This window comes from Eubalaena glacialis, chromosome 1 (assembly GCF_028564815.1).
Source record: "Eubalaena glacialis isolate mEubGla1 chromosome 1, mEubGla1.1.hap2.+ XY, whole genome shotgun sequence".
NCBI lineage: Eukaryota > Metazoa > Chordata > Mammalia > Artiodactyla > Balaenidae > Eubalaena > Eubalaena glacialis.
Window position 1 is genome coordinate 13,519,182 of NC_083716.1, and position 21,727 is coordinate 13,540,908.

At 55.5% G+C, this 21,727-nt stretch overlaps 1 protein-coding gene and 1 long non-coding RNA gene across 3 annotated transcripts in view; both read right to left on the reverse strand.

Moving 5' to 3' along the window:
* Positions 1-11,910, reverse strand: part of LOC133093150 (uncharacterized) — a 68,356-nt gene extending 56,446 nt beyond the window's left edge. Inside the window, exon 1 of the long non-coding RNA XR_009701243.1 lies at positions 11,834-11,910. This is a non-coding gene — a long non-coding RNA (uncharacterized LOC133093150). The remainder of the gene's footprint in view (positions 1-11,833) is intronic.
* Positions 11,911-15,163: 3,253 nt separating this feature from the next.
* On the reverse strand, positions 15,164-21,447 carry EMX2 (empty spiracles homeobox 2). 2 transcript variants are annotated; one of them, XM_061190914.1, is made up of 3 exons: positions 20,384-21,447; positions 18,361-18,545; positions 15,164-16,138 (listed from the first exon to the last, which is right to left on the reverse strand). In XM_061190914.1, the coding sequence occupies exons 1-3, from the start codon at positions 20,790-20,792 to the stop codon at positions 15,971-15,973; spliced, it is 762 nt and encodes a 253-aa protein (XP_061046897.1). In that variant the 5' UTR covers positions 20,793-21,447; the 3' UTR covers positions 15,164-15,970. The 2 variants fall into 2 exon arrangements, with proteins under 2 accessions (XP_061046897.1, XP_061046961.1); XM_061190978.1 differs by lacking the exon at positions 18,361-18,545 and having other exon boundaries at positions 16,035-16,138.
* Positions 21,448-21,727: the final 280 nt, after the last annotated feature.

Here is a 21,727-nt window from a genome sequence, read left to right on the forward strand (position 1 = left end):
CTGAGAAACTGCTGACTGGTTTAATTTCATCCAGAAGCACCATAGCAGCACGATGACTGGCCTGGGAGCCCAGAGGTTTGGCCTGAGGCCCTGGCTTTGCTGATGATGACTTAGACCAGTCACTTCCCCTCTGGGGGGGGGGGGCTCAGTTTCCTCACCTGCCCAATGAGAGTGCATCTCCTGCCTGTCCAAAGGCTTGTGAGGGACACAATGGGAGGAGTTGCGTGTCTGTGCAGATGGAGGTGGGGTGGGCTCAGCATAGCTTCCATTTGAGAATCGCCTGCCGGGCACCAGATGCACCGCATGCATCTTCCCATCGAGTCTGCAGGATAAATAGTACCCCTTTTGGAGATGAAGAAACAGGCCAGCGGGCTCCAAAACTCATGCTCTTTCGGCTTTAGACATGAGCTCCGGAGGGGGCCCAGGTCCCGAGAAATCAACAGGCAAATGTTCCATCATTCATTCATTCAGTTGGGGTTTCCTGGAGCCCAGCTAAGCACAATAATGACAATGACGGTGCTGCTGCCCACAGGGAGCATATTCCCTCCTGTTGAAGCCCCGCCTCCCGGTGGCCTGGTCTCTGCAGGCCTCTACCATTTAGCTCCCGGCCACAGGACAAAGCTGGAGCAGGGCCGCCGCGTGACTTGTGCTGGGCAGCTCACAAGGCAGAGAAAAGGCCTCTCCATGAACTGACGGGCCACACTGCAAGTCAGGAGGTCTGGGCTTAATGACAGTCACAAGAAGAGCAATGACCAGCAGGAGTGGAGCCCGCCATCTGCGCCAGGCTCAGCAATGGTTACTTTACCTGTGTTCCCTCAGTCTCCTCGGTCCTGTAGGATGAGGGCATGTGCTGTCCAAGGTCACACAGCCGGTGAGGGGCAGCGCAAGGTTCAAGCCTTATCCTTCCGCCTCCCGAGCCCAGGCCCATCTCTGCAGCCGCTCTTCCCCTGACACCCTCGGTGACTTTGAGCAAAATCCCTCCACTCCCTGGGCCTCAGTTTCCCCACGTGCAAATGGTCAGGTAGGACTTGCCGAGATCTCTTCCCACCTCAACAATCAAGGGTCTTGACCTGGGAGATGGAGGGGGAAGGGTGGCCCATGGCTGGCCTCCAGGACCCACGAAAGGCCTCCTCCCTGGAGAAGCGGACATGGAGCCCGGCTGGGCCTCGGCTCAGCGGAAGGGGACGCCTCGGCACAGGGTTCAGCCCTACCGGACAGCTTCTCCCTGAAAGCCAAATTTCTCACCGACGCCAAAGTGAAAGGCCCTCTGTGACCTCCCCGCAGCAAGCTGCTCGCTGTAAGGGGCTCCCACGCTAATGAGCTCGGAATGTCAAATTCCATCAGTCTGGCAGCACAGACACGAAGCGATGAAACGTCCCATTCCAGGAGGAGGTATAGTTCTCTTGCCTTTTTCTGTTTCTGTAGTAACATTCGTCACTGCTACACATGAAAATAAAAACCAGATGGAATCCCCAAGATGAGGAGAGGGTCTTCCCCATCCCTGTGCAGTAGGACAAAGCCCACAGTGGGCACTTAGGGTCCCTGGCTACCAGCTTCTCAGCAGAGCAGCCTCCCAGCCAGGGCCACAAGACAGCAGAGCAGGGTAAGACCCCCTGCTCTGCTGGGTCTTACCTGTCTCTTCCGCTCTGGACCTGAGGTCATAAAACAGGTCATGGAGCAGGTGAAGAGCTGAGGTTTCCCCAGCCCTTCCAAACTCTAGCCTGGCCATGGACCCTTACTCCCCTTTTCTTCCTCCTGGGTGGCTTGGTCCAGCCCTGGATACGTAGTCAGGGCCACTCATCAAAAGCACATTCTTATGAGGGCTGCAAGCAAGCACAGGGAGCTAAACAGAATGTACTGAACCAGGAGGAGACTAGGACCAGAGCCTGAACCTCACCTCCTCCAGGAAGCCTTCCCTGACCACCACAACCTTCTTCAAAGTCATCCTACACTTTAAGATCAAGTCACATGACTTCTACCTACCATCAACTTGCCTTGCTCACTAAATGTGTCGCGTGTCTTGCTAAAATCCTCCTCTAGACTGTCAGCAGCCCCTAGGGGACAAGAAGCCCTCAATACTTGCCCTGAGGACCTCCTTGGTCCCTAGCACAGTACCTGGTTCACCGAAGCTGCTCTATAAATGTTCGTGGAAAGAATGTAGATACAGCATCACTTTGATAAGTATTAATAAATCAATAACAGTCATCTCCTGACCCCCTACTGCATGCCATGCACTGGGTAAAGTATTTTACCTGCATTAACTCAATCCCACACAACGCTATCAGGTGCTGCTGTTCTCACTTTACAGGTGAGGAGCAGAGAGCTATGACTTACTCAAGGAATTTGCACTGAAGTCCGCAGGCCCCGAAGCCATGTCCTTCTCCACTCCCTGTGTTGAGACAGGAGGCAGGTCATATCCCTGAGATGCCTGCCGTGAGGACTGCTTCTCTCTGTTCTGATCCAGGCGGGTGAAATGGAGAGTAAAGAGGTGGGCTGACCAATGCTCCCTCCCCAAGCCTCAGCTTTGCCGCCCAGCTTGGTTGGTCCCCTGCACACAGTGGTGCCCACTAACTGCAGCTTGCACCCATCCTGGGCAGGTGGAAGCCCACAAGCCAGGAGAGCCCCGTCGAGCTCAGGGTCAGCTGGGGGCTAGTGGCCTCTTACTAGTTCTACAGCAAACATCCTAGAGGTCCAGGCAGAATCTCCCTGGGCCTCAATCTGCTCATCTGCAAAGTGGGGAGAGTCCCTGCCCACTCAGCAGGCTGATGAACAAAGAATTAGAAAGGGGGCTGTTCTTAGCTTAGGCACCTGTTGGGGGCGCGTTAGGGTCTGAGCTGGGTCCTTCCGACTCTCCCTTCTTCCCACCAAGGTAGTGTTTCCCTAAGTCAGTTTCACCCTGGAATAGCAGCATCCCGGCAGCCACCCCCAAAACAACTGGCTGATGGAAAGGTGAGCAGGGTGCTGGTCAGTAAGGGAGGAGGGGGGATCAGCTCTCAGGAGGCAGTGCAGCCAGGCCCCCTCACCCAGCAAAGCCCTAAGCCCTGCGCTGGAACTTTCCCCTTCCCTATGTACCCCCCGTGCCCCCCAAACTCTGTTTTCCCTGCATCCTCAGCTCAGTCCAGCCACTTAATTCAGCAGCCGTTTGTCCCAGCGCCCCCGACCTCACACAGGTGTACTGTGTACTCACTTGCTTTCAGGAAAGTAAGTAGTTTTTTGGTGAGCAGCCAGTAAAGGGGACTGGATATGGGCAGAGAGGGGTACACAGACCCCTCCCCAGGGGACTGCCCCAGGCATGTTATCGAGTGTTCCTGAAACCCAATGCCCGGCCCAGTGGGGCAGCCAGGTGTGCCCCAAGACAAGGCTGTTTTTCCTCTTCTGGAAGGGTCACAGGAACTCCTGACTGGGGGCTCCAGAGACTCCAGACAAACATCACAACTGCTCCGTCGTCAACCTGCATGCGTCCCTCCCCCGACTGGGCCCCTGTCTGGAGCTGTGGGTCTGTCTCTGATGCGCCAGCCTGGAAGGTTATCTGGCCCTGCTTGCCCCAAGGCCTCCAAGGCCCCGAAAGCCCACAGGCAAGCCGGACCCCGCCACAGCCCAGAGGTGTCCATTTCTCCCTCCACCTCTTCAGCACAGGTAGTGACGAGGCTCTGGAGGAAACTCGAGAGGTTGGCTCCCTTGAAGTGGAGAAGGAGGTCAAGAGACACATTTCCCAACTTTCAAAAGAAATTGTTTGGGATAATTAATCTACACATCACCAACACCAAGGAATTGTTTTATATCAGAAGACACATAATTAAGAAAACAGTAGCAGGTTTGTTGTGTATTTTGTTCCTAAAGAACGCTAATTATGTTTAGCACCCTGACACATCCAAAGGTTCTCCCCCAATATTTAGAAATCAAACAGAAGTTGGCTGCAAGGTACTTCTTTACCTAGACTCAGAACAAGGAGGGTCATGGAACGAAATGGGCCTCCAACAGGACTTGGAACAGGCTTTTCAGCCTGTGATTGCTGCCCCAGAGAGGAAAGGCACTTGCAATTGCTAAACTGCACTCACCATTGCTTAATTACATCTTCAGATCAGCACCTAATTTGCTTAGGGTGCAACTGAGCTGGCGTGGGTGTAATTACTTGCCAGGGACACAACTTAGCAACGCAGCCGCAGCCAGGACACATGGGGAGCCACACTCAGCTCCGCTCTGGACTCTCCCTTCAAAGACCAGAGGCTGTGGTCCCACGGCTGTGGCTTCCAGGGCCCCGGACCCCAGCAGGCTGGACGAAGGCAGCCCCGGCCCAGCTGCTCCCTAGAAGCAACCTGGGTGTCAGGAAGCTCAGAAAGGTCCGTCTGGAGGTGTTCAGAGAGCAATGAGGAGGACCCTCCTGGGCTGCCCCTCCTCGGGGGGGTCCCTCCCCAGCTGAGGAGGTGACTCTAGAGAGTGACAGTAGCTCTGGTCCTGCCCCTTAATCCTGGGAACCCCTGCTGCAGCCTGGTTCCCATGAGTACTCCATGCAAGGGCATGGCAGGGGAAGTAGTGGCCAAAAGGGCTGGCACCCAAGGGGGACAGGTGCATGACCGCAGGCACCTATGCCCCAGGTAAGGAAGCAAAGCCCCACTCTTGATACTTCCTCAAGTCCTGCTAAGGTCTGCAGTCTGGTCAGACAGGCAACATCAAGGTCCCCACAAAGGAAAGGGGAGGCACTTACATCACCCCCCAAAACACACACACACACACAGACTTTCTTGGAAGGGAAATCCTCCAAATAGGAGGAGGGCACCAGCATTTACAGATGGGCCTGCCCTGTGTCCCAAATAGGCTGTTTCTCACTGTACCCTCAGGCAGTTCACACTCCCAGGCCAGGGGGTACATTCAGGCCCCTGTCTACCCACAAACCAGCCCATCACCTCATGGAGAGGAGAATGATTAAGGAGTCATGGTATTGTGATTAAACTTCTAAAAGAATCCTGTTCATTGTACAGCAGAAACTAACACAACATTGTGAAGCAACTATACTCCAATAAAAAAATAAATAAAAATAAATTAATTGATTAAATGGTCAAAATGGTAAAGTAAATAAATAAATAAAACCAATTATAGTGGGGGAAAAAAATCCTGTTTGAGATACATCCTAAAATTGTTACTAGTGAAAGACACCATGTCTGGAATTTGCTTCCAAATAGCCATGGGAGGAGAGTGCCTGGGAAAGACAGATGGAGCCAGAGTGACCTTGATTTCATCATTTGTATGTGTTTTCTAGGCTGTATCACACCCTGGGTGGTTTAAACAACAAAAATTTATTTTCTCACAGTTCTGGAGGCTGGAAGTCCAAGATCAAGGTGTCTGCAGGGATGGTTCCTTCCAAGGGTTTGAAGGAAGGATCTGTTCCAGGCTCTCGCCTTGGCTTGGAGATGGCTGCCTACGCTCTCTGAAGGCACATCATCTTCTCTCTGTGCGTCAGTGTCCAAATTTCCTCTTTTTATAAGAACACCAGTCATAATGGATTAGGACCCACCTTAATGACCTCATTTTAACTTGATTGCCTCTATAAAGACCCTGTCTCCAAATAAGGTCACATTCTGAGGTACTAGGGCTTAGGACTTCAACATATGAATTTGGGGGACACAATTCAACTCATCACATAATTGTTGTGGAAGATGGGGGATGTATACATTAAACTATTCACTCTACTATTGTATAAGTTTGTATTTTTTCATAATAATTGGAGGGAAGGGGCATGCAGGGAGGCAATGCTTCAAACAATTGTCATGTCACCAGGTAAACTCCAAGGAGATAAGACATTCTCCAGTGCTCAAAGAAAATCCTAAAACTCAGAGCTGTTTCAAAGGAGACAAGGCAACTTTAGGACATAGTGAGCAACCCAGCTCTGAAAACATCCAAGCCCGGGCTGTATGACCACCAGTGAAGCCTTCTGTAGGATTCCTTCTCCAAGGGAAGCTGGCTTGGCCAACATCTATGACTTTGCCCAACTCTTGGTTTCCAAAAAAGCCAAGGCTGTCTTGGGCTGCATTAACAGAAGCACAGTGGCTAGAACAGGGCTGGGAGAGTCCTGTTCTACTTAGAACTGAAGGGACCACCTGGATGCTGGTACTCCAGTCTGGAACCCCATCACAAAAGGGACAGGAAGCATTGCAGAACTACAGGCTTACGTCTGGAAGGGAGCCGCCACATGCTCAGACAAAACCTCCTCCGACAGCTGATGGGTGATGAGCAACTGGGACCTTGGGTCATTGGTCCACACACGCACATTACATGTGTGCACACTGCTCAAACCACCGCTCTTCCTCGGCCCTCCTGAAGCTGATAGGAGGGTCTGGCCTGTAGCACATTCTAAATAACATCTCCTTTCACCTGCGAAAACTCAAGATTTCCGGGGTGGGGGGAGCAGGGAGTGTGAGCAGAGAAGAGGGGCCATAAAAATGCTCAGACTTTCCATAAACTTCAGCGCTGACCCTCTTCCTCCCACCAGGGTCCCTAGAGCTGATTAAGTCCCCTTGCTGACTGTAGATGACTAAAAGGGAAAGCGACATCGGAATCAACACGGCATCGTTTACTTAACGAAGCAGTAGCCTTCCACTTGAAGTCATCTGCGGTATCAGACACCACTTCTGTTTTTCATGGAAGACATAATTGCAGTCATTTAGAGTGTGGGACAGGAAAGCAGGGAGGGAGGGGCAGGATGAGCCCTTCACGAGGCAGCCGAAAGAGGGCCCTGCAAGGCTGGGGGAGCCAGGGCAGGGAAGCCAGCTGCACCCACAACCCCTTACATGGCTCCCACCAACATGCTCAGCCATGCCCGCCTGCCACGGTCACACTTATGCTCACCCATACACACACACACACACTTGCAGCTTTCTCCCACAAACACAAACAAATGTTCACAAACATTCGCGCCCACTCATTCATCCACACATGTGCACTCTGCTCCTCAGCCTCACTGACAAGAGCAAAGGCACCTGTGGTTACCAGCCTTTTGCACGACACTTAGGAACTGTGTTTCTGGCTGCTGTACCCAAAACCTCCACACTGGGAAGGGGGCAGGGGGCAGTCCCCAGCCAGTGAAGGAGAGACTGCTCAGCACAAAGCTGACTCTCAACCCTAAAGGCACCTTCAATAATATCACACCCAACACAGAATCCCCTCCGGAGCCCAAGCGTTTGGAACAGAGACTGTGCATTGCCTAAGAGGTGAGGGGGCAGTGGCAGGGCGGGGAGGCAGTCGCTGAAATCCAGCTCGCTTTTCACTCTTCAAGCTGCAGGGCTCCCATCCACCCAGAAGAAGGAATGCCTTTTCCTAAGTTTTGCACACACAGCATGGCTTCCAGCAGTCCCTTCACCCCCAAGGCCACGCGCACGCTTACGTATCTGTGTGTGTGTCCACGTGCTCAGGTTACGCGCTGTGCAAGCCACGTTCACATACAGCCTCTCACGCATCTGCAGCCGCCAGCATGCAAGGTGCATGGCCATCCTCAGGCTCGCTCCCAGGGGCCCAGGCACAGATCCTTCTCCTTGTCCTTGGTCTGAGCTGATGATGATGCCCTCAAGCCCAATCCCGGGTCCTGCTCCCCATAGACAGGGCCTCAGAAGCGGGGGTGGGGCAGGAATCCTGCCTCAAGGTCCAGGGATCAGGCAGGTGCCCCAAAAGTGACTCCACCTGTCTCCCTTGCCTGGCACCAGGATGAGGCCATTGGTCACACAGTCGCAGCTGAGGAGAGAGGCCAGGCACTATGGAGCCCTCTGGGTGGCCAAGAACATGGCCCACCTCTAGCGTCAGCAGTAGGTGTATGGGGGCAGGGGTGGAGCTCGGTCTCCAGGAAGCCCTAGCTCCCACCTCCCAGGAACTTGCAGCCTCCTGGAGCTAAATGGGGAGAGGGCAAGTCAGATCCATGATTTCCAAATAAGCCAGACCCTTTGACAAGACTGCAGGGTCCAACCTTCTATCTCTTAGGTGCACTTTTACCTGCCCAGGAAGCACAAGGAAAAGGATGCCAGGCAGGCCTTGGGACATCTGGCTTTAACGACCTCAGCTCTGATGAGGCCTGAAACGTTGTTATCTCCCGCTGGCCTCCCTGCAAGGAACAGGCTCTCCAGCCTGAAGAGTCCTGGATGGGGGCCCAGGAGCGCCCACCTCTGCCCAGAGGACGATGCCCCAGCCTACAGCCTCCTTCCATTCTCACCTTTCAACCCGACAGGGCAGGGTCCAGCCCAAGGGGCCCGCTGACGCGGGGCGGAGGTGAGCAGTCCCGGGCGCCTCCCGGCCCCCACCCAGCTCCAGGCCCGCTCCTCTGGTTTCGGGGAGAGGGAGGAGGGGCGTCCACGTTCTCTGGAGAGCAGAGCGAAGCCCCGCGAAGTGACCCCTTCTCTGAATGAAATTGAGCTGCCATTTTCATCTTCTCCCCAAATGTCAGCAGCGTTAGATCAGATTAGGAGTTAATCTCTTGCCAAAATTCATTTCCGAACAAGAGGGGTGTCTGCGGGCAGGTGGAGGTTTGTTGTTTGTTTCAGTATTCCTCCCCAGGCACCCTCTTTCTCTCCCTGTCACTGGGGTGGGGATGGGGGTAAAAGTCAGAATAGAGCGCACTGAGGCCCCTGGGGGGCTAAAGATGCCGCAGAACGCAGGCGGGGCGGGTGGGAGGGCGGCCGCCCTGGCCCAGAGCCCGCCGTAGTGCCCAGCCCGCGTGTTTGCCCTCCGAACGCTCGGGTGGCTCCTGGGGCGCGCCCGGGTCGTCCTGCCCGGCCGGCCGGAGAGGAACGGACCTGGGGCCAGAGCGGGCAGGGCCCAGGAGACAGGCGCTGCGAGGGCCTGGATGCCTGAGCCGTATCCTCAGCGCAAGACAGACGTCCCTCCCCAAACCCCGCCTACCCGCCCCAAGCCCCCAGCCTCCCACCCAGCCTCCCTCCCGAGGGCCAGGGCGGTAAAAGGAAAAGGAAAGGCAATTGCCGCCTAAAAAGAAAAGAGGAAAAGGAGGAAATAAACGCCCAAACGAACTGGTCAGTACCTTGCAGGAGGCCTCATTTGACAAGTGACCAGAATACAGCCGCTGGCCTGAATGCATAATTACCCCCAAGTGAAAATTCCCCATCTAATTTGATATTTGGTTCTTTGCAGAAGCTATAGCCTTCGTAAATAATATACAAAGTAAGAAACCTAATCCCGCCTGCTAGAATGTTTAATTCATCATTATGCGAGCTAATTGGAAGGTGATTATATGGTAATTGCTCATTAGTGGTGTATATTTATCGCTGTACCTTATGTCAAGGCCATGGGAATTGTGTAGAGTCTGTTCTCTCATTTCAAGGATCAGTTTCAGAAGCAGGAGCGAAGCAGGCAAGATCAAGTTCTTTCTGACGTCAGGGTCCAGCAGAGGGCTGTGGAGACCCGCGCTATATATAGGACCTGGAGCCGGCTGGGGGCAGGTGCGGCCTGGGGCCGGGCTGAGGCGGTGAGCCGGGCAGCCAGACCACTGCCAGGCAAAGCCGGTCCTCCCGGAGAAAGAGAGGAGAGGCGTGGGGCTGAGGGCCCTGGACCATTTTCCAAACGCGACCCCATCCCCATTCCAGGCACCTCCCTGGCGCATCAGGTGCGTCTCGGCCTCTGCGCTTATGCTGGGAGAGGAGACCTTGCCCCTGCGCTTTCTCTAGGACTCTCTGGCGGTGTGCAGTAGGTGTGGGGTAGAGAGGGGGACCGGCGAGGCTTGATTTGTACACTGGGTGGGAGACAGGGAGAGGGAAGGTGAGGCTTGATTTGGAGAGCCAGATGGAATTTGGAGTGGTGGAGACCCGGTCTTCCTCCCGGATCTGATCGCCTAACAGTTGGTCAACTCCCATCTCCTTGGCGGGCCAAAAAATTCTCTCATTTCCTTCGCCCAGCAAAGCAGGGTGCAGGCCGGACGAGAGTACCAGGTTGGTGCCTAGGGAGGGGGACCCAGAGTCTCTCTATGGTAGGCGGGTAGAGCAGGGCGAAAGAAGCACGAAGAAAGGCAGGGCGTGAGCCCAAACCAGCCCCAAAGCCAGAGCCTGAGCTGGGAATTTGGGAGAGGCAAGAAGGCAGGTCTGAAATCCCCGAGGCGCGGAGGAAAGACGTGGATTCGGCCTGCAAGGGGAGGTGAGGGCAGGGACGAGGCCGTGGGGCTCCAGCAGCTCGGAGGATCCGGCCGGGGCGCCCGGAGACCAGCCGCCAGCCGAGCATCCTCGCACGTGGGCGTGATCTTTGGCGCGCTCTGGCGCCCCCTCGGAGGAGTGCGACGCTCCTTTGCCCTACCCGGACCCCAGCCAGGAGCGCCGGGCGCCCCTACTTACAGCCCCGGGGCCCTCCCATGTTCCCCCAACCCCCTCGCCCGGCAACAGGCACTGACGAACAAAAGGCCAATTAGACGCTGGGGCGCGGCTGATGAATGGACCTTTCGCTTTCAAGCGTGGCACCGCCTCGGGTTTCCCGGAGTACTGGGTCGCGCCGGGAGAAGCCACCTGCCCGAGCGGGGTCACGGCTGGGGTCAGCGAGTTCTCAAAACTCCCACTTCCCCCTCGCTGAGGGGCTGGTAGGGGGAAGTAAATGCGGCGGCCGAGCGGCGGGCGCAGGAGCGGAGCCGCGGGCTAGGCGCGCCCGCGGCCCCGCAACTCGGCCTCGAGGCACCGCGGCCGAACGCTGCAGGCCCGCTTCCTCTCCCGCCCGGCCTGCCGCTGCTCTGAGGCGGCACCCAAGTAAACCAAACGCTGATTGCTGGAATAAGAAGGGCCGGCCTGGGAAAATGCGGTTACCAAAAAAAACCAAAAACGGCTGCTGTTTGCCAGACTCCGGAGCGAGTGGTGCGCTGCGAAACAATAACCGAACCCGAGCCTTCTCACTAGACACACACGTCTAGATCCCGAGACACACACACATATGCTGCCCTGGTGCCGGCATGGACGCCATCACAGGGGACCCCCACCCAAACACGGAGAAATGTTCCCGCGAGTCACACACTCTGAGGCCATTCCCATCCTCTGAGATCCACAACTGCAGCCGGCTCACAGCGACCAGACGCTGGCACACAAATTCTTTACCCAATTGCATTTCTACACCTTTATAAGCACTCTAATTACAGCCGCGCAGCTGCACGTTCTTGCCCTAACTCAATACGATCTAGATGCACAAGGAAAGCTGGACACCTTGACACACTCACAATCTACACAAGTAGCACTGGCCTCTCCAGCCTCTAACTCACGCAGTTAGCACAGTTAGCACCTACACATCCTGACTTAAATCCTGGCTCAGACACACAAACAACTGTTTCACAGACCTCACTGGTACACTCAACCTCTACAAACCCACAAGCACAGCCTCTCGCCCTAACTCACATCCACACCCTTAGTCCGACTTGCAATTGCCCACATGCGGGGAGCCTAGCCCAGATCCCCCCAGCCGCGGCGCGGGGCCCGGGACGAGGCCTCCGACCCGCCGGAGTCCCTCCTCAATCGGCCTGCGCGTCCGAGACTTTGTTCCCTGCGACTCGAGGCGGGGACGGGGAGGAGCCGAGGTTTCCAAGGCCGCGCGCAGGCCGGAGCCCCCTTTCTGCCGGGCCCGCTTGGTGCGGCTCTCTGCCCGCCACAATCCGCCCCTAGCACAAAAGTGGCCCGGCAGGTTCCGGGCCGCCGCCAAAGCTCCCGCTCGGGCTGCTTTAGGCTGCCAGGAACAGAGTTGGAGCGAGCTGGGGGCACCGGACACTCAGACAAGAGGCAGAAAGAAGTAACTGCCCGGAGGTCCGAAGCTTTTCCCACCTCAGGAGTTCCTGGTGCCTTCAACAGAGCCGCCCCCCCCCACCTCCGCCCACGCCTACCTGGCCCTTTGCTGCGCTGAGGAACTGGATCCCAAATGAGACACGCACGCGGAACCCACGTGTACCTCTCAGGAAGGAGAATGTAGCCCGGGCACACTTGCATTATACATTCCGTTTGACTCTCTCAGGGAAATGCAAACTGAGAACCCAAGCCTCTGGGCTCCCCAAACTCACTTGGCTCAGGCGAACGCACAGGGAAGGCCCACAAGTAATCAAGAAGGGAGCAGGTCATGGATCAAACGTGTAACCTACATCCCCATTCGGGGTAACAGGCAGGACACAAGGCAACATGCGTGCAGTTCCATGTGTAGGGAGGAACGCAGAACCTGACCCTCGATGCCCATTGAACCCTGCCAGGGTCATCTAGGCCTGGCACCCATGTACCACGAGGGAGGACACAGACCTGCAGCACACAGCTCCCACGCTTCCCTGCCCAAGGGGCTCCAGCCCAGCACGCGCGCACTGTGACCGCGACGCAGACGCAAGGCACACGCGCCCCGCACCCTGCCCCGCGCCCCGCGCCCCGCGCCCCGCGCCCAGATAGTCATCGTGGGATGGCATCTCGCAAATATTTATATTCCTCAGCGCCACGGCAGCCCGCGTCCACATTAGACGCTCTAATCCTGCCACTTTAAATAGATGAATTAATAAAGCAAACGAGCGGCTAATAAGCTGACTGTCCAGCCTTTTTGAGGCGGGGGAAGGACTCGAAAGTGCGCCAAATTTGTTTGCAGTGGATCAAGGCGAGCCGCCTCTGCTTCACTTTCTTTATCTTAATTCCGACTTGAAAAGATATAATTATCTAGTTTGAACAGAGCTGCTATCAAATCCTTCTTTGGGCCGGGAAGGGGGGCGTTGGAGTGGATTGCGGCTCTCTGAGCCGCTCCGTGCAGCCAGAGATAGCGCGTAATGAAGATGTGGAGGCCCGAGATACAAAGGGCATTAACCTCATTAGCATGAAACCTTTTCTTCTTACCATTGTGGGACCCTTTCAGCCGCCTAATCCCCCCTATTTTCAAAGCTTGGTTTGTAATAAAGCTTTTAGTTTTTTTTTTTTCCAAAGCTAATAGTATTCTCTGATGATTTTATTGGTGTTACACTACATAGGACATTTACCAAAAAAAAAAAAAAAAAACCCATCACCCTCTCCCTTTTCTTGTACTTAAAAAAAACAAAAAGTATATGGTTCTTGCAGAAATAAGCCTTTTATCAAGATGGGAAATTTTCTTCAGGAAAGGCTAGTCTGAATTTTAACAGGTCTGTGCTCTGTGTTTGAGGCATTCTGGGTTTGGGGAAGTGGGTAGAAGGAAAAGGTAACTTGCTTAAAAGAAAGAGGTGCAGCAATGCTGTAGCAGGGACTGCAAAGCACTCGGGACAGCTATTGGTCACAGAGGTCCCGCTGTCCAAGTGACTGGAAGCCCCACTTGAGTTTCCAGGATACACAGGACAGCACCTGTCCCTTCGAGAGGCAAGCCTGTGTCTCCTGAGGTGGCCCCCTCTGGCCCCAGCATCCTCGGGTAGTGGACTCTCCCCGACTACACCCACACCTTCCCAAGGAGTCTGCGTGGAAATGCACCATAAACAGCCAGGGTTCTCCAGAGAAACAGAGAGGGAGAAAAAAGGAGAGAAAGGCAGAAATAAAGGGGAAAAAGAGGGAGAGAGATCAAGAATGAATTCTACTTTCGAAGAGAGGAGGGGAGGGGAAAAAAAGAAAGAAAAATTTCCATAGTGCCCTATAGTCCCCACACGTGCATGGAATGTCTAATCTTAACTTTTCAAGGCAGGATGTTAACAAAGCTTGTATTTTTGCCCTGCATTGTAACTTGGCCTTATCACAGTGTAAAGGGTGGGGAGATTGTCCTAAATTATGTCCAGGCAGCCCCCCTGGATCCGTGGATTAAGAGATTAAAGGAGACCACTGGGCAAGGCCTCCTCTTTCCCCTTCATATTCCTGGTATGATAATTGCTTAAACTGATTTGCACTTTCACAAAAGCTCGCAGGACGCTTTGTAGCTCGAACAGAACAGACGAGGTTTCTCTATCAATGGAAATAAAACTGATTAATGCAGCCTATCAGGATAAGAAGCAAATGAAGCATGCAAAAACAACCTCGTACCCCCAGAAGGGGGAAGGAGGGGGGGGAGAAAAGCTAAGTTTCCTCCAAGACTGGGTACAACTTTTTCTTTAATGTTAAAATTGAGAGTTGAAGGTTTCTCAAAACGCTTGCCTTATAAGGCTGCTGAGGCCCTTGGGCTCATCCCCTCACCTTTGGCAGATTGGGGCCAGAGAGAGGAAGGAAGGAAGGAAGGGAGGGAGGGAGGGAGGGAGGGAGGGAGGGAGGGAGGAAGGAAGGAAGGAAGGAAGGGAGGAAGGGAGGAAGGGAGGAAAAGAGAGAGAGAAGGATAGAGAGAGGGAGAAGGAGAATTGTGCTGTGGGGTTTGAAGTCAGAAACACAGTTTAAAAAGTCCCAGGATTCTGATTCTAAGTGTTTTCCCCGATCCTGGGGGAATACTCTTCAACGCATAACTATATGTCCAGTTTTTTTAATAACTAGAGGTTAAGAGTAGTAAGCATTTTTAACCTGAAATTCAAATTAAACTCCCTCTTTAGGCCGTGCAGTGGGCAGAGGTCTGGATGGAAAACTTTTTTCCCATCCCTTTTCTGAAGGACTTAAGTTTTCCTAATCCTCTCCCTTTTCCACCCTCTTCTCTCTTTAACATGCCCAAGAATCCATCAGTCTGGCCCTTTTGTGGGTGGGGAACCTGGGCTTCTTGAGCCTAGTTGGGGAAGGACCACACTCAAAGAGATACTTTTTTCAAGAATTCACTTCAATTTCCCAAGACAACTACTCTGAGGGCATATTGATAAATCTTTATTGACAAAATATTGACATTGACATACTTCTTGGAAGTATATAGTGTGTTAGAATTCTAACAAATTAACACAGAACACAAAAATATTTACATTCTGGTATAGAAGACATTAAGGAAGCATTTGTCACTCTCTTTAATAAGTCTATGATCTTGGAATAGAAACTCAGTGCTTGAAAACTTGCTGCCGTGTCCTTGGCCACACTTATCATCCCCGCTAACTACAGTCCTTCAGTTTTTGCAATAGACAGATTGAAAGTTTGGAATGGCCTTTATTTACGGCAAATGGTTGAACTCGGCCAATACCTTCAACCACTAAAAGGAGTTTTAGTTCGTGGTTTTAAGCCTTGGGATGTTAGGAAAGGGAATGTCCAAGAAATATAATTAATTTAGGGGTTTTTTTCCCAGTACAAGTCCTGACTCCTCTCGTGGGCACCCTCCCCCTCCACCCCCAGCCCCCCATCCTGCTCCCCGTTTCTCTGAAAGAGGACCACTATCGCTGAGCCTACTTCATTTAGCTTTCACAACCACTTTGACGTCAGAAGGTATCAAAAAGTGTTTACAGACTGCACATTTCTTGCAAAAAAATCAAAATAAAAAGCACGCAGAACCTGTCTTTAAAAGGAAAAGAAAATTACAATTCACTTTCTGTCTTAAGACACCATTCGCCCAACAACTGCTACATGCAATTCAAGTTTTTGAACAGGTGTGGGATGGGGCTGGATGTGGAATCCCGACTGCTATTATCACTGATTATTTTTAAAGATTGGGGAAAAAAACACTTCGAAGTGCAAAATAGAAAGTCCTGTGCCTGGTTGGGTTTTTTCTTTTATCATTATCATCATCATTTTTTTAAAAATCGGACTGCGAGATAACCGGAATACCTGCCAATCATCTTGTCTCGCTGGTTTGGCGTTTGACTGACAGCTCCCCTTGTCAGAGCGCCTTCGGCTTTGCCACCTTTGGATCTCTCTCTCTCTCTGTCTGTCTCTGTCTGTCTCTCTCAAGCTGCCTCTTTAGACAAGGGTTGCGTGTTCATCAAGGAGCCTCCGTCCTCTGCCATCTCGGCGCGGCCTCGGATCAGGGCCCTGCGCTCTTGCGGCCCAGCGTCTGCGTCGCGCCGCTCCTCTCTCTGACTCCCTCTCCCCTTCTCCGTGAATGTGTGTGTGGTTTGTTTTTGTTTTGTAGGGTTTTTTCTTCTTCCCCTCCTCTCCCTGTCTCTGTTTTGCTCCGTGTTGTCCGTTTCTGTGGGGTTCTGTTTGTGTTTTTAATCGTCTGAGGTCACATCTATTTCCTCGGGACTCGCCTGCTTTGTGGCGATTCTCCACCGGTTAATATGGTGCGTCCCTTTTTTCTTTTGTTGAGAATCTGAGCCTTCTTCCTCCAGCTTCTGCCTTTTGAACTTCGTCCTTCGGTTCTGAAACCATACTTTTACCTGCAGGAGAGGCAGATGGGGCGCGTTAGTTCCTGCACAGCGCCCTCCTACCTCTTCATCTTTTGCCTGGCCCAGACCTGGGACCGAGACTACGGAAGTCCAGTACCCCGGCTGCGTGTCCTATTAGCTGACCTCCCCACGGCCTCCCCTCCGCGAACAGAGCTCCTATCTCGAGGCCGGTGAGAAGGCTGGCTCCCTCCCCTTCTGGGCCCTCCTGGGGCACATTTCCCCTGGCCCCGTGGCCCAGAGTGCAGAGTGCCCCCTTCTCACTTTGTCCTGCTCGGGACACCCACATCCCACTAAGTGCAAAAGCCTGGCAAACATTGGGAAACCCCTATAAAATTATAAGTAAGGGAAAATTAAAAGAGACACATCCCTGACTCCCTCTACCTAACTAGTGCAGGGAAGATCTCATTCCCACTGCTGCAGCTCCCGCAGGGCCGAATGTGCTTTCTATTTTCTGCCAGTTTCCCGCAGCCGCTGCCTAAATATAGCACCTCCTCTGCAAGGCCTGGGCCCTGGGTAGGCAGTCAAGATTTGCCTGAGCTTCCCCCTCTCTGCCCAGTACTCTTGCAGGTGCGCAGGAGCAGTTGTGTGTGTGGGGGGGGGGTGCTGGGGGAAACCGGGGGGATGATGGGGTGCAGAGCCCTGCGGAGCAACGCAGCTGTATCTTTTCAGCTAGGAAAAGAGGCTCAAAAGTGAAAGCTTCTGAAAGACCGTGAGATAAAGGGGAAGTAAAAGAAAAACTGAGAAAGAGAAGGGAAGAGCCCCTCAGTCCTCCTCTTGACCAGCCCCAGGACAGTCCAGGGCCAAGCTCTCACCCCATCACATCACTTCCCACCAGGGCGGGGCTGGCAGCCTGGCCTCCTCGGAGTGCTGCTAGAAGTCTGGGGAGCAGTGAGGTGGGGCTCAGATGCTATCCTGACCAGTCCCTGGGGAAGCTGGTGATGGGTCCCCATACAATGACCAGATCAGACAGTAACACTGCCCAAGCTTCTCAGCAGTGAGGTACAGGTGAGGAAAATGGTGATGACTGCACCTCCCATGCCACCAGGGCTGTCCCATTCTGCTAGCAGCACCCCAGGCCCCTGAAGTCCGCTCCGCTTTCTCCTTTGAGTCGGCAGGCCCAGGTCCCGGCTTGCTCTCCCCGAATGCCCCCAATCCCCCAAAGTGCCCCCATGAAAAAGCCGAGCTGGAACACGGCTGAGTTTAATTTGCTTTGAGTTTGCTAATTGAGGGGGAGGACGGTTCATTTCTCCCCGGCGCTCGCCCAAGGCGCGCGTCGGTGCGCTCGGGGCTTGACACGCACACAAAGACTCCAGGCAGCGTGGGCAGCGAGGCGGACAAAGACCACCGCCGACTCGGCTATCCAGCAGAAATCAGCCGGGCCGCGCCTTGTGCCGGGCCCCGCACCAACCCGCGAGGCCCTCCTCGGTTTTGTCCGGGGGGACGTTTTAAAACAAAAGCCTCGACCTCTTTGCGTCTCCCAGGAAAAGTGTTACAACTTAATCTGCCCGAAAATGTTACTGTTTGCCGGGAACTTTGACCCCGCCCTGAGGCTCCGCGTACAGTAGCGCCTACTGTAGCCCTAAACCCCCTCCCCGCCCCGGGGCAGGCCAGAACCTGGCCGCCTCGGGACCCTGTTGCGCAGGAAGGGTCTGCCCCCTGAGACAGCCCCTCTCCCGCAGCCTTCTAGCTCTGTTTCTCGGATTTAGGGACGCACCCAGGATGCCCGGCTCGGCGGTCTGACTCTCCGGATCCCCTCAAGGGGAGTAACTGGAGCCGTCGGTGTGAGCCTTGAGCCCACGGTGCACAGAGCTCGCCCTAACCCACTCTCAGCTCTCTCTCCAGCCTAGAGCCCCAAACACCCCAAAACCCCGCGGCACTCTCCTTCCTGGATCCCAGCCGTGTACCCCAGACTCTCACCGAAAGTCTCACCAAAAGTGCAGAGGTATCTTAGCCAGGAGCTGCAAGTCCAGCCCAGCCGCACAGAAGGAGCAACTCAGCCCGTTCCCCCCCCCACCCACCCCAGAGCCTCGGGCGGGTCATCGCCTACAGTCCCGTGCTGGAGCCCAAGGAAGCCAAGAGCACCTCAAAACTTACACATCCTGAGCCCGGGCGTGGAACCAGCTCCCGGCCTGTTTGCCGAAAGCCCTCCGCACTTTGCGGGCTGCGTGTGCCCAGTGATTTGGGATGCGGTTGCCGCGCCTGGGCCCGCTCACCTGAGTTTCCGTGAGGCTGAGGCTGTGCGCCAGCTGTTTCCTCTCTGCGCCCACCACGTAGTGGTTCTTCTCGAAGGCGTGTTCCAGCCTCAGAAGCTGGGACGGGGAAAAGGCGGTTCGGATCCGCTTCGGCTTTCGGGCCAGCGCGTTGTGCAAAAGGAAGCTCTCCGGACTTGTGTCGTTCCCTGAGGCGGACACAACAGAAGTCCCGTTAAAAGGGGCCGTCCTGGCCAGGTCCGCGCGCTTCTCCCGAGCCGGGCTGACCCGGCACAGTGCTCAGGGCCTCCGCGTACGTAGCCCGTGCGGCCCTTCACACGCGCGAAGGGAACACCGCTCCAGCTGCCTGGCCCGCTCCGCCGGGACCGTACCTGTGCAGCACCCAGCAGCAGCTGTCCCGGCGGGTCGAGTCCCAAGGCTCCTGACCTCTGCGGGCTTTGCAGCCGCCCGGGCCCCACGAGCCTCGCCACCTCCGCAACCGGCGCCCGGAACAGAGGAAGGGGCGGCAAGGCAGGGCCCAGGGATTGGCGCCCTGGACCCAGAGAGACGGCTGTCTCTTCTTTCTAAACTCTGGGAGAACTTTGCCCCGGGGGTGAGGGGCGAAGAGGCGACGAACCGCTATCCTAGAGTTTTCTCGGGGACTTATTTTTAAAGTACTTAAGTCTTTCTCCTCCGGAAAAGTGCAGAGGCCGGGCGTGTCGTTGCAGCCCGGCCTAGACCGAAATCTCGCCGGCCGGTGCGCAGGGTTTCTGCTGCCGCTGCCTCCCGAGGCCCCGTTCTCCCGCTGCCCTGCTCCAGAGAACTAGGAGACACGAGCGAAGGCATCGAAACCCGGGGAGTACAGAGCTGCGGTCACCCGATGGGACTGTCCGCGGCCCCAAAAGATCCTAGCTACTCCGGGCCTGGCGTGGGGACCAAGAGCGTGGCTGCCAGAGAATGAGGAAAGGGAACCCTAAACTTTTCGAGCAAAGCCAGAGAGTTTCGGATTCACTCATTAGGGTGCGAAATCGATTCACCAAAACCCAAAGAAAGACAAACCGACAGTCCAGGCGGGGATGGAGGCAAATCCGGTCTGGGAATAAGAGTAAAACGTTGTTTTTGTTTGGTTTGGTTTTTTAAATTATGGAGGAGTGGAATCTACCCCATTCTAGGCTCTGGCAGGAACGCCAAGGGTTAATGAATGGGCAAGCCGCTGGGTATTGATCAGGGGCCTCGGGAGGTAGGTCTTTTCCCCGCTCGGATCGCTAAACTAATTACTTGCCCCTTTTTCTGGAGTTTTAACTCTCCTTCCACCCCCCCACACACACACACACAAAAAAAAATCCAAAAAATAGCAAGAAAGGAAAACACCCAAACAGATCTCCTCCAGCCCGTCTTCCGAGCCGGTTCATTTCTTTTAAAAGAAAAACAAAAACAAAAACCAGGCCGAACCTGCCTTCGCCGTGGCCGCTCGGCGCCCGAATTGAGCACGCTCACGGCGAGAGTGCTGAGCCTCAGAGATTCCTACCCGCGCGGGTTCCCGCCCCGCCTGAGACTCCAAAATAAGCAGGATAAAACAAACTCCCAGACTCTGCTCTGGGGACGCAAGGATCTCTTCGCCGCCGGAAGAGGGTCAGAGACCGAGAAGCTGCAGGTCTAGGATGCAGGGGCGCGGAGTGGATGGCAAACTGGGTTGAACGCAGTCGAAGGCGAACCTGGTGGCCGGGCCCTGTCCGCGCCCCTCGGAGCCAGGGCGGCATCGCCGGGAAGACAGAGAACCCGGGGACCCCGCGGGCCACGGATTCCTTGGCGGCCGGCACTCGTAGCAGGCTAGAAAAGCCTGCCTCGACCCGAGAGCATTCGGGGACAACTCCTCTGTCTGCGCCCTTCTCTAAAGGGCCAAGCGGCCGCCGGCCAGCCCCCAAACGCGGCGCGCGGGCGGGCGAACCGGAGGAACCTCCATCCAGGCCTTGCCGGGCGCCCACCCAGAGCAGGCCGAGGGCAATGCGGGCTGCAGAGCGCTGCAGCCCCGCGACGTGGCACGTACCTTGGAAGCGGTGGCCCAGATATCGGTAGCGATGGATGAGCCAGGGGTAGAAGGTGGACGGGTCCCGCTGCTGCGAGGCGAAGAGGGGGTGTGGCGAGTGCGAGGAGGGCAGGGGGTGGGCGGCCAGGGCGTGCGGCGGCGGCACCGGGTGCACGGGCACGGCCGGGTTGGGCGGGTGCGAGACCGCCTCGGCGAACACCAAGTCCGGGTTGGAGTAGACGCCCCGGCCGGCGGCGGCGGCGGCGGCGGCCGAGTGGAAGCCGTTGAGGAACGGGTTTATGGGGCTGGAGTTGGCGTAGCTGAGCGCCGCGGGACGGATGGGGTCCTCAGAGCGCGAGGCGGGCAGGGGACTGTCCTTGGCCACCAGCGACTCGATGGTGAAGCAGCGCTTGGGCGCCGGCTGGAACATGCTGCGCCGAGGAGCGGGCGCCCGGGGCTCCCAGCTCCCGGCGACCGCGGCGCGCTGCCTCCGCTGCCCGCTGCCCGCTGCCCGCGGCGAGAACGGACGAGAATTGGGGACTTGTTTGTTGGGGGTGGGGGTGGGGGTGGGGGTGGGGGTGGGGGAGGAAAGGGAGAAAGAAAGGAAAGGAAAGGAAAGGAAGAAGGAAAGAAGGGGGGAGGGGGAGGGAGAGGCAACGCCGAGGATCCCGAGAATCTTGCACCAAACGCGCCCAACCTGGAGAGAGGGGGAAAAATCCTTCCAGAAGAATTTGCAGGCGTGGATTGGGATAATTTTTTTTCTTTTTTCTCTTTTTTTTTTTTTTTTTTTTTTGCCCGATGGCGTGGGGGGATCGAAGTTAGAGGCGGGAGGGGGGGAAGTTTCTCGGGGGAGGCAAAAAAAAAAAAAGTTTTCTCTCCTCTGCAAAAGGCGGGCAGGGCGCCCTAAGTCCAAGGACAATCCATGGAAGTGTTCGCTTCTTCACAAGTTGTGCAAACGATTTGTTAGTTCATGAGCCTAATTAGTGCGGGGATCACATAAACAGCTTCCTCCGAAGCCTGGTAAATGGCTTGATGATTGGTCGCTATTACTCGCCCTGAGGTGGAAGGGGGGAGACTCTTTAAAGTGCGTCAGAAGGAGGCGAGCGCCTGGGAACCCGGAGGCCTGGATCCGGGCCGAGAGTGGAACGGAGTCGGCGCTGCTGCCTCGGCCGTGCCTCCTGCGCCCGCCAGGCCGCCCGGCCTTTCGGCGCCGTCGCCCCGCGCTCCTAGCTCACTCGCTCCCGCGGCGCCCGCTGCGGCTTCTCCTCTTTCGCCTCCTCCTCTTCCTTTGGCTTCTCCTCCTCCTCCTCTTTCTCCTTCTCCTCCTCCTCCTCCTCCTCTTCCTCCTTCTCCTCCTCCTCTTCT

Excerpts from the sequence above, each read along its gene's own strand:
- EMX2 (XM_061190914.1), bottom strand. The coding sequence starts at position 20,792 with ATGTTCCAGCCGGCGCCCAAGCGCTGCTTCACCATCGAGTCGCTGGTG. Across the intron at positions 18,546-20,383 it reads TCTGGGCCACCGCTTCCAAG|GGAACGACACAAGTCCGGAG; the intron begins GTACGTGCCACG and ends TGTCCGCCTCAG. Across the intron at positions 16,139-18,360 it reads TCAGCCTCACGGAAACTCAG|GTAAAAGTATGGTTTCAGAA; the intron begins GTGAGCGGGCCC and ends CCTCTCCTGCAG.